The sequence below is a fragment of the Vombatus ursinus genome, unplaced genomic scaffold (genome assembly GCF_900497805.2).
Source record: "Vombatus ursinus unplaced genomic scaffold, bare-nosed wombat genome assembly UNPS02014799.1, whole genome shotgun sequence".
Lineage (NCBI taxonomy): Eukaryota > Metazoa > Chordata > Mammalia > Diprotodontia > Vombatidae > Vombatus > Vombatus ursinus.
The window spans coordinates 12,834,357-12,846,768 of NW_020954577.1; the positions used below are offsets into that span (position 1 = coordinate 12,834,357).

The window sequence follows — 12,412 nt, forward strand, 5'->3', positions numbered from 1 at the left end:
ATAAACCAAGATGCTGACATGTGCACAACAAAGGGAAAATAAATAAGGAAACACACATGTATGCATGAACTCTCTCACACACATATGCCCATACACATAGCTACAAACACACACAACCCTTTATCTAGAATAAATTACTGTTCAACCTTTTAGCCCAACTTACACATTCTGTTCAATCCATCTTACACATTATCTTTTTTTAAAACAATTTGGGGTTTGGAATACACCTCCAAATTATGGCAGCACCTTTGTAGCTTGGAAGTATTTTTAATTAAAAATTGACATATCAAATGGAAAAATTATTATTGGCAGTACTAATGGCCAATTATTTTATGGGATCCTAGAATCTTAGACTCATAGATTTAGAGAAAGAAGGAACCTCAGAGGCCATCTGAGTCCTTCCCCCTTTTTTACAGATGAAGAAACTGAAGTCAAGACATATTAGGCGTCTTGCTCATTGTCATATAGCTAGTAAATGAAAAAAAAATGGAATTTGAACCTATGTTCTTTTATTCCAATACTTTCTAGTGTTTCATGCTACTTTTTTTTGCTAGGCAATGGGGTTAAATGACTTGCCCAGGGTCACACAGCTAGTAAGTGTTACATGTATGAGGCCGGATTTGAACTCAGCTCCTCCTGAATCCAGGGCCAGTCCTCTATCCACTGCACCACCTAACTGCCCCCATGCTACTTCTTTTAAGGACAACTATACACACATATATACATATATACACACACATACATACATACATACACACACATACATATACATGTATAGATAGATATATACCTCGTTTAAAAATATATATATAGCACAGACCAAATTTTTGGTTTTGAATCTTAGCTCTTTCCTTTACTAATTATGTGACCTTGGATACATTACTTAACTTTTCTGAGCCTGTTTACCCTCACCCCTGTAAAATTAGGGGGTTGGACTAGATTATCTCTAAAGTCCTTGCAGCTCTACATATATGATGCAATGACCTTGCCTGTGTGACAATGGGATAATCACTAAAATTCTCTGAGACTTCATTTCTTCATCTGGAAAATGAAAGCATTGGAATATTAATTAATTAGCAAGCATTTGTTTCGAGCCTACTACATTTTACTACTATTTTGCTCAGTATTGGTAAGACAAAGACCAAAATGAAACTATCTTTGCTCCTATGGGGATGATTTTTATTGGATGAAATGTGTACACATTCAAATGAATACAAAGTACGGACAAAATAAACATAATGTAGTTTCAAAGTCAGGGGTCTTGGTAGGGGATGAGCATTTAAGAGGAGGACTTAGAAAATGTGGTGCCCGAGTGGATTTTGTAAGGAAGTTAAGGATTCTAAGAGGTTGAGATGAGAAGCAATTGAATACCAGGCATGGGATTTTGCTCATACATGTACGAAGATAGGAGATGTAATGCATATAGAGGACAGTACAGAGGCTTGTTGCACAAAAGAAAAAAAATACATGAAGTTGAGTAGTGGGCAATGGTCTTGAAAGGTAGGATAGAGCTAGACTGAGAGGGAGCACATGTTCCCAAAGGTCCCTCTGAGCTCTAAATCTTATGATGAGACAGGAGGCTATTAGAGCCCCAAATGGATTTATATACCACTACTGGTGGGTGGGTTTAATAAACATATATTTTCCCATATTTTCTGGCATACATTTTCACAGGTGCTTTTCTAGGACTAAATCCATAATAGGATGAGGATGCACATTATATATTTTTATTTAAAAGCTTCATAAATATTGCATATGGAATTTTATAAAATATATTAGTTAAGACTTCCAAGCATATGCAGAGAAGTAAGGGTAAGAACTGGAAGTCCAAAGACATTTTTAACGAATAGTGTTGTATTGAGGATCCATCTTTATAAAACTGTGTCTTATACCTGGAATGGAAGCTTGTAATTTAGGAAAATCAGAAGTATATTTTCTAAACAAGTAGCCTTTTGCATTGGGAACTGTGGGTTATATAAGGTCCTGTTTTGGTTTTTTTTTGTTTTGTTTTTGTTTTCATCGGCAATCGGGAAGCAGCTGGTAGGTGTGAGCGGGCTACAAATCATTAGAAATATGGAATTCTGAACATGGTGAACTTATGGAGGGACATGGATAAGAAACACCCAGGATAGAAAGGAATGACTAAGAGGTGACCTTTTTTATTGTAGGGAATGCCCACATGAATGAGATTACAGATCTCATTGAGGCATCAAGGTAACACGGTGAATAAAACATGAAATTTGGAGTCAGGAAGTCACTTTACCTCAAAGCGTCAGTTTCCAAATGCATTAAATTAGGATAATAATTCCATCCACCTTACAGAGATATCGTGTAGCACTAGATAAAATGAGATTCCTAAATATGAAGTAAGTTCTCAAGCCGTTACCCCTGCTTTTAATTCACTTTCTTCCCTTCCCAATCTTGACTTAAAGTTAATTAATTTGAAAGGACATTGTCCTCTGTTTTCAAATCCCTTTGCTCTTGTCTTACTGTTGCTTATTTCTGACCAAACTCCAGTCCTCACACCTCACGTTTCCTTTCATATATTTTGCCTCTGTGATGTCATTTCCATCATTTGTTGTCCCTCACTCCATTCTAACTTCCATCTCATAGAATCTGTCTCTTCCTTTAAGAAACACCTCAAACACCACCTTCTATAAGAAGGCTATCCTGATCCTTACCCAACCGCTAGCTACAGATGCCCTTCTAATCTAACTCCCTTATACTTATTCATTTTATGTATATTAACTGTATATACTTATATATGTACATTTTGTCTCCCTGGAGAGAACATAAGCTTCTTAAGAATAAAAATTGTTTTATTTTATGCAGCTAGGTGATACAGTGCACTGGACCTGGAAGACCCAAGTTCAAATCTGGCCTGACTTACCAGCTGTATGACATTGGTCATTGTATATGACATTGTTTGCCTTATTTAACTCAACAGTAAAATTAGGATAATAAAAATCACCTACCTCACAGGGTTGTTGTAAGAATTAAATGAGATAATATTTATAAAGGGCTTAGCACAGTGCCTGTCATGTTAGTCTTATTATTTTCTAAATTTGTTACCAATGCCAGCTCAGTGCCTGCCACATAGTAGCTGCTTAATAAATGTTTATTGATTAAATGGTATTTTAAGTTTACTTTGTTCCTTTCATTTTTAAGTCAATAATTTCTCTCCGACATTATTTTTATTCTAACTACTTATTTTATTTGTTAAGAAAGCTTTGTAACTGTCTGAGGATTTAGTCCTCACACTTCCTTCTAGTTTTAGGTTATTCTATCTTGATTTATGTGTATTGCTCTGGACCTTTAATTGAGTTAGAATCTTTGTTATTTTAGCCTTTTCCCCCTTATATTCCTCATCACTCACTTCCTGATTCCTCTTCCTTTGCTGCTGGCATATCCCTAGGGCTAGGATATAAAGCTACCTTAACCTCCTCCAAAATTGGGATTTTAGTGTTCATCAACCTGACCTAATTAGTCTACTTGACCTAATTGTCCTCTGGAGAAATAGAACTGACCCCATCTGGATATCAGTTCCATTCATTTTAGGTCTAGCAAGTTCCACCCCCACACTGTCTCTTTCCCCAATTCTTCCCTTGACTCCTCATTTTCTTCTCTAGCTGCAATGAATCAGTATCTGACTTTTTTTTTTGGAGATTTGGGGAAGGTTGCTGGGTGTTTCAGAGAGAATATTTGAAGCCTTAAAAATCCTTAACGTGGGAGCCACCCTATGAAGAATGTATCAGATTTCCCTCCCCCCTACCCAGTCCATAACTGTACAGAATCATGAGCTAGTATTTGTTGTTAAGGAGGATGGTGGCAGTAGGGAGGTTTTGGGCAGTGGATGAGGCATACTGGAAAAGTCATTTTAGCATGAGAGAATACCAATATTGGTCACAGGCACAAACCCATGACAATAGTTTGAACACAATACTAGTCTCTTGATTCCCAGAGCAGAGAAATACAAGACTTATAGCTTGAAGAGATTGGGGTTTGGAGGACAGTCATTACATTTGTTAGTTGTCTCTGTGATACTTAGAGAGTTTCCTCCTCTTCAAATGGGGTGAGTGATATCTACCTCAAAAGACTGTTGTGAGGAAAATATTTTGTAAACTTCTAAGTGTTATATTCAAAGCAAACAAAAGTCCCTCACATTTGCCTAGTACCATAAAGTTTCCAAATCCCCTTATCATAGTCCTTTTCTCCTTTGACCCTTACAACTCTGTAGGATCATTATCAGAGTGAGATTGTTATTTCACTCTCTACAAAGAACAACTTAAGAAAGAAAGAGAAAAGGAAAATTGTCTGAAAGTTCCTAGAACTCTCTCAACAGATCCACCCAATCTTTCCTATGTTTGCCGTCTCAAAGTTTTTGGATTTTTCATAATTTCCATCCCTGATTACGTGTTTCAAGGTTTCCCAACATCTCTCCCCATTCTATCATTTCTTTTCACTCCCCAAAGACTCATAACCTCTGAATGCACAATGAAGTTGCCTGGCTCCCTTGGCTGTGTTTTTTAATCTTTACTCACACTGCTGTTTTTTTTTTTTTTTTCAATTCTCTCAGCCTTGACTTCTTCTAGAGTCAAAAAGAACAATGGAATTGGAGTAAAAAGTAGTGGTTCTCTGTTCTTGATTCAGGTCGTATCACCCCCATGACCTTGGGCAAGACCCTTTACTTCCTTGGACCTCAGTTTCTTCATGTATAGAATGAGGGGTTTGGGTTAGATAACTTGAGCCTAGCAGGTCTTTCCAGCTGTTAACCTATCACCCTATGTCTTTCTTTCTTTCTTTCTTTCTTTCTTTCTTTCTTTCTTTCTTTCTTTTTCTTTCTTTTTTAAATTTTTAATTTTCAACATTTACTTCTACCAGATTTTGAGTTCCAAATTTTTGCCCCATCTTGCCCCTCCCCCCAACCCAAGATGGCATACATTCTGAATACCCCTTCCCTTAGTCTACTTTCCCTGCTATCTCTCCCCACCCTTCCTCTTCTATTTTCCTGTAGGGCAGGATAGATTTCTGTACCCCACTTCCTGTATTTCTTATTTCCCAGTTGTATGTGAAAACATTTTTTTAACATGTGTTTTTAAAACTTTGGGTTCCAAAGTTTCTCCCTTCCTCCCTCCTCACCCACCCTCACTGAGAAGGCAAGCAATTCTATATAGGTTATACATGTGTAGTCATGCAAAACACTTCCATAGTAGACGTGCTGTGAAAAACTAACTCTATTTCCCTTACTCCTATCCCCCCCCCATTTATTCTATTCTTTCTCTTGACCCTGTTGCTCCTCAGAAGTATTTGCTTCTGATTACTCCCTGTCCCAATCTGCCCTCCTCTCTGTCATCCCCCTACTCTCTTGTCCCCTTCCCCTCCTATTTTCCTGTAGGGTAAAACAGATTTCCATACCCAATTGAGTGTGTATGTTATTCCCTCCTTAAGTCAAATCCTATGAGAATAAGATTCACTCATTCCCTCTCACCTTCCCTCATTTCCCCTCCACTGTAAGAGCCTTTTCTGTTTTTTTTGTGAGATAATTTACCCTGTTTTACCTTTCCCTTTCTCCTTCTCCTAGTATAATCCTCTCTCACCCCTTAATTTTATTCTCCAGATATGACCCTTTCATTTTCAACTCACCCTGTGCCCTCTATCTATCTATCTATCTATATACATACATATAATTTTTTCCCTCCAACTACTTTAATAATGACAAAGGTCTCATGAGTTACAAATATCATCTTTCCATGCAGGACTGTAAACAGTTCAACCTTAATAAGTCTCTTATGATTTCTCTTCCTGTTTACCTCTTCATGTTCCACTTGAGTCTTGTATTGGAAAGTCAAATTTTCCATTGAACTCTGATCTTTTCATCAAGAATGCTTGAAAGTCCTCTATTTCACTGAATGACCATTTTTTCCCCTGAAGGATTACACTCAGTTTTGCTGGGTAGGTGATTCTTGGTTGTAATCCTACCTCCTTTGCTCTCCAGAATATTATATTCCATGCCCTGCGGTTCCTTGATGTAGAAGAAGCTAAATCTTGTGTTATCCTGATTGTGTTTCCACAATACTTGAATTGTTTCTTTCTGGCTACTTGTAATATTTTTTCCTTGACCTGGGAACTCTGGAATTTGGCTGCAATATTCCTAGGAGTTTTCCTTTGGGGATCTCTTTCAGGAGATGATAGGTGGATTCTTTCAATTTCTATTTTGCCCTCTGGTTCTAAAATATCAGGACAGTTTTCCTTGATAATTTCTTGAAAGATGATGTCTAGGCTCTTTTTTTTTGATCATGGTTTTCAGATAATCCAATAATTTTTAAATTCTCTCTCCTGGATCTATTTTCCAGGTTAGTTGTTTTTCCAATGAGATATTTCACATTGTTTTCTATTTTTTTCATTCTTTTGGATTTGTTTTACAGTGTCTTTATTTCTCATAAAGTCACTAGTTTCCAATTGCTTTATTCTAATTTTTAAGGAAGTTTTTTCTTCAGTAATCTTTTGGATTTCCTTTTCCATTTGGCTAATTTTGCTTTTAAGGGCATTCTTCTCCTCGTTGGCTTTTTGGACCTCTTTTGCCATTTGGGTTAGGCTATTTTTTAAGGTGTTATTTTGTTCAGTATTTTTTGGGTCTCCTTTAGCAAGCTCTTAACTTGCTTTTCATGATTTTCTTGCATCACTCTCATTTGTCTTCCCAGTTTTTCCTCTACTTCTCCTACTTGCTTCTCAAAATCCCTTTTGAGCTCTTCCAAGGCCTGGGACTGATTCATATTTTTCTTGGAAGTTTTGGATGTAGGATCTTTGACTTTGTTTTCTTCTTCTGGTTGTATGTTTTGATCTTCTTTGTCACCAAAGTAAGATAATATAGTCTGACTCTTTTTGTGCTGCTTGCTCGTGATCCCAACCAATTACTTGAGTTTTAAACTCTTTGTTAAGGTAAAAGTCTGCTTCCAATGTGAGGAGCATACTGTCCAAAGCTTCGGGGGGTTTGTACAGCTGTTTTCAGAGGTACTTCTAGGGACCTGTAAATTTTCAGTTCTTCCAAGGTGGTATGATAAGGGGCGAGGTATTTCGTCTCCACGCCACAACAAGCTTCACCACACCAGGGCTCCTCCTCCCCCCAGGACTGTGACCCAGATTCAAGCACAGGCAAAGCAAGAGATTCCTGCCTCAGCACTGGCAAAGAGATCCTTGCAATCCCCCTCTGATCAGCCACTCGATTCCCCCTCAGTCTGTGGCCCAGAAGCTCAGGAGGCAGCCGCTGCCCTTGGGGAGGGGGCTGAGACCTAGCTTCTTCTCTCATTGCAGTCACAGACTTTTCCCACTGACCTTCTAAGTTGTCTTTGGTGTTCGTGGGTTGAGAAGTCTGGAAACCACCACAGCTGCCTGCAATTCAGCCCTCTGAAGCCTGCTCCAGGGTGGCTACAGCTCGCACGCCCACACTGCACTGCGCTCTTCCCCCGATATATCTTTCCAATCATCCATCCAGGTTGTCTTGGGCTGGAAATTTGTTTTACTCTGTTTTTTTTTGTGAATTCTGCTACTTTAGAATTTTTTTAGAGCCATTTTTTTATAGGTATTTGGAGGGGTTTGAGGGAGAGCTCTAGCAAGTCATTGCTTTTCCTTCACCATCTTGGCTCCACACCCCCCACCCTATGTCTTTCTGCAAAACAATTCTAGAATTGTTTTTGCTGTCAATTGATATCCAAGTCTCTTTTGCCTCTATGCGTTTCATTTCCCACATTATAAATCAAAGGGATTGCACTAGAGTCAATCTCTAGCAGGAACTCTAATATTCCTTCCTGCTCTAAATGTATGATTCTACAATCTTATGTATATAGATGTTACATATGAACGTAACCCAGCTTCTACCCAAGCTAGATAGGAAAATAAAAGAATGCCATTGCTTTGTGCTCTTTATGAAGGGATGTGAAGCTCCTGATTTGTGTGTAGAACACTGGGCTTGAGGTCATATACCTTTGTGGAGGTCTTAGTGGGATTCAGAGTTTCTTTGGTGAGAGATATTCAAGGGAAGCCAAAGAGAGAGACTATGGAAGCTGAAGACTTGCAAGGTAACCCAGATCTTTATCATGCTCCTGATTTCTAGCTTGTCTCCATAGAGATCCTAAATGGAGGACTTTCTTTAAGTGCCTGCAGCTTACGCAGCATGCTCACACACCTTGCTCACTTGAGCTGGGTTATGTGAAGTATATAGCAAATAAATCTTAAATCATGACATAGTAGATAGAGCTCAGCCTTGGAGTCAGTAAGCCCCAGGTTCAAATATCACCTCCGATACCTCTGGAAGCTCTTTAAGAATGTGCCTTAAATATACTTATGGATGAATATCATAGTGGAAGTTCTACACCCTGATAAAATCAAAGAGTTAGTGCAAAGAGAACAAAAACAAATAATGACTGAGTGGAGTCAGGAGAGACCTCATGGAGGAGATGGGGACTTGAGCTGAACCTGGAAAAATGCTTAAGATAATAAGTTGTGGAAGTGTGAAATACAGTGCACAGCCTGTGCAAAAGAACACAGGAGATGGGGAACAACAAGTCATCATTCTGTTGGAAGCATAGAATGAATAGTGCAAAATATATCTGCAAAGGGAGGTTGGTCCAGATTACATGGACTTTTCAATTGTAAACCAAAAACAAAACAACCTGTTGATCCTGCAAAATAAATCAAATGAGCATTGTGTAGACAGAGTTTCCTTGGTCCTTTAATATCAAGAATGCTAGTTTATAAACAGAACATTTGAAAAGGAAAGAAATACAGTGTTAGCAAGGGGTATGGAGGTAAGAAATGCAGCCAGAGCCATGAATGGGAGATGACCTCTGGAGGCTTGCCCTGCATGAGAGAAGTAAAGATAGATATTTAAGCAAGATCTTGCATGCATTTGGTGCTGGTGGTCCACTGTAAAGCCTATTTATCTTTCATGAGGTTCATGGTATGGTGTGTGAGAGGATGTAAGAGAGAATGGTCACATGTCTCCAGATGGATTGGTGGTAGTAATGACTTGGTTTTCCCTCCCACTTGACTTCATGGTTTGTTTGTTTTTTTTCCATCTCTGTGAGTATGTCTAGTAAGGTTCTAAGAGAAGAGAGCCAAAACTCTTGCTGATTGTTTGTACTCTTTTAGGGGTAGGGAACAGGGCTTCCTATGCTAATCCACAATCTTGGCATAAAGTGTATCAAAGATGGGTTCAGAGCCATGAAGCCAAGTCTTTAAGTTTCACTCTGATTGAGGTTCATTGCTAGTCCCTGGGAATTTGAGTTCAGCAATGGAATAGGCATCATAGCATGACATGGATCACCTAATGGAAATAAAGGAGAGAAAAGAAAGAAGATCATTAATAAAATGAATAATGGGGGAACAGAGAATAAAGCGAATTGAAAACCAAATGTAATATTGATTGTACCTCCAATGTATGTCCAGTAATAATTTCTTAATATTGTTGGATATAAATAATAATAAATAATAACTGACATGTACATGGTGTTTAAGATTCACAAAATGCTTTACAACAAGTATCTCATTTGAGCAGGACAACTGCTTTTGGAGACAGATATTGTGAACATTATTATTCCCATTTTGCTGATAAGGGGCCTAAACATAGATGTAAAGGGACTTGCCTAAGGTCACACAGCTGGTGAGTGTTAGACCTTGGATTCAAACTGAGGTCTCTGTGGCTTCTGAGCCAGAACTCAATCCGCCACACCATGACTGAAGTAAAAAGCAGAGAACCTTACAGTTTCATGTAAAACATGGCATCTTTGTTGGAGCCAGGTATAACCCCAAAACATTTTATGCCCATCCCCATACATGAGAAAACCAAACAGTATGACAAAACTCAGGCAGGGGGTTAGCAGAAGAAAGAAGAGCAGAAAGGAGGACCCTTGAATAAAATACATCATCACCCAGAGTGAATTGAAGGAGATGAGAGTTGGAATGACTTCTCCTGCTCCTAGGTCATCATAAGGCTCACTATCCTTTACATATAACCCAGGCTGTGTCAACACTGCATGAAAAAATTCCATGACATTTTCACTGTGGCTTTTGTTGTTAGAAAAATACAGCTTTGCAGTTATGGCAGGGCCAAACAAATCATGAGCCTTGATATTCTCTATAGAACACAGTGCTCAGTTTTCATAGACACAACCCTAAAGGACTATTGTTTTCCTATTTCTATTTCCTATTCCTATTAACGTTATTTTCCCCTAGGGAATTTAAGTGCATTTGTTTTTAGTAACACTCATTATATCCTCACGGAAGCATAAAGAGGATAATAATTTATGGTTATTAATACATCAGTTAGAACGTAAGCTTCTTGAGAAAAGGGATTTTTTTTTTTACTTTTGTCTTTATATATCCATTACCTAGAACAAGGACTGGCCCACAGTACGAAATGTATAAATGCTTGTTTATTGAAATCAAATGAAAATGTTATCATTACAATTCATTTTAATTACAATGAAAAAAATGGATCAACTATGATTCAAACTAGAAGTCATTCCCCAAAGTCTAGCTGGTACAAAGAGATGAATAGTTTTCAAAGAAGAATTTTAAATGACTAATCAATAGGACATATATGATGCATAAATCTGAACAAACACATGATAGATTGCTCCAAATCAATAATCACAACAAAATACAAATTATGACAGTTCTGATGTTTTACCCCTGATATTGTCAAGGATGGGACCAGTCAATGCTGGAGGGCTTGTGGAAATACAGGCACACGACTATGCTGTTGGTGCAACTGCAATTTCCTTCAAGCATTATGCAAAGCGCTTAGGAATGATGTTCAGAAAATGACTAAAATGTCTACACCCTTTGAGCCGGAGATCCCAATCTTAGTTAAATACTCTAAGAAAAGTCAAATAAAGAAAGCCACCAGATACAACAAAGAACTTCTAATGGCAGTTTTTGTAGGATCGGCAATTTGGAAACAAAGTGGATCACAGAATTGAAGGACAACAAAATTTGAAGACAGCTAGCATGTCACTCTGAAGCAAAGAGCACTGGATTTGAGGTCAGGAAAACCCAAGTTCAAATGGGCCTCAGACACTTATAAGCTTCATGACCCCAGTCAAGTCATTTGTCTGTATCAGTTTTCTTATCTGTAAAACAGGGGAAATGAAAGGCATCTATGTCCCAGGGTTGTTGTGAGGATCTAATGAGATGATGCTGGTAAAGTGCTTAGCACATTGCCCAGCACATAATAGCAGTTAACAAATGATTGTTTCCCTCCTTTTCTCTGAGACTTCTTTTTCTCTGTGTTAAATATGCCCAGTTCTTTCACTTGATTCTCATATGTCATGAACTCAAGCCCCATTCCCATGCCAGTTGTTCTATTCTATATGCTCTCCAGCTACTCAGTGGTTTTCTTCATTATTGTCATTCTTCAGTCTTTAGGTTATGTCTGACTCCTCGTGACCCCGTGGACCCAATACACCAGGCTCTTCTCTCCTCCACTCTCTCTTGAAGTCTGCTCACATTCATCATGTTCGTTGTTTCGATGATACCATCTATCCATCTCATCCTCTGCCATCCCTTTTCCTTTCAGCTTCAATCTTTCCCAACATCAGGGCCTTTTCCAATGAATCCCATCTTCTCATTATGTGATCAAAGTATTTCAGCTTCAGTATTTGACCTTCCAGTGAATAGCCTGAATTCATTTCTTTAAGTATTGACTGGTTTGACCTCCTTGCTGTCCAAAGGACTCTCAAAAGTCTTCCCCAGCACCACAATTCAAAAGCATTGATTCTGTGGCACTCAGCTTTCTTTATATTCCAACTCTCACAGCCATATATTACTATTGGAAAAACCATGGCTTTGAATGTACAGATCTTTGTTGGCAAGGTGACACCTCTGCATTTTAGTATGGTGTCCAGATTTGCTATAGCTTTCCTTTCAAGGAGTAAGGGTCTTTTAATTCAAGGTTGTGGTTACTATCTGCAAAGAAGTGGTAATCAGAACTAAACACAACACTCCAGAAGAAGATTGATGAAGGCAAAGTGCCATCACCTCCATATTTCTTGAAGCTAGGCTCTTTTTAATATAGTTCAAGAATACATTAATTTGTTTTCTTTTAACTCCCATATCCTTGTGTTATCTCACATTGACCTTGTAGTCTATTAAGCCACAAGTGTTTTTCAAAACAGCTGATGTCTCTCCATGACTCACCATCTTATACATGCAAAGTTTATTTTTTGTACCCAAGTGTAAAATTATATATCTATTCCAATTTAATTTCATCTTACTTCATTGATTTTTAAAATTCAATTTTATTTTACTTTCAGATCCACATTTTCATCCTCCCATCTTTCTTCCTCCTCCATTGAGAAAAACAAATAAAACTCCTGTTACAAATGTGTATAGTTAAGTAAAACAAATTTCCAGA

The 12,412-nt window shown here is 38.1% G+C and overlaps 1 protein-coding gene across 10 annotated transcripts in view; it reads right to left on the reverse strand.

Annotated features, from left to right (window-relative positions):
• The window catches only part of HDAC9 (histone deacetylase 9), a 698,100-nt gene that overhangs the window by 6,739 nt on the left and 678,949 nt on the right, over positions 1 to 12,412 (reverse strand). The window contains exon 26 of one of the 10 annotated variants that reach the window (XM_027872077.1): positions 8,792 to 9,322. The exons of the other annotated variants lie outside the window; for them this stretch is intronic. Coding sequence (XP_027727878.1) covers positions 9,319 to 9,322 — 4 coding nt within the window. The 3' untranslated portion in view covers positions 8,792 to 9,318. Of the gene's footprint in view, positions 1 to 8,791; positions 9,323 to 12,412 lie in introns of those variants that run through there. 10 annotated transcript variants of the gene reach the window in all.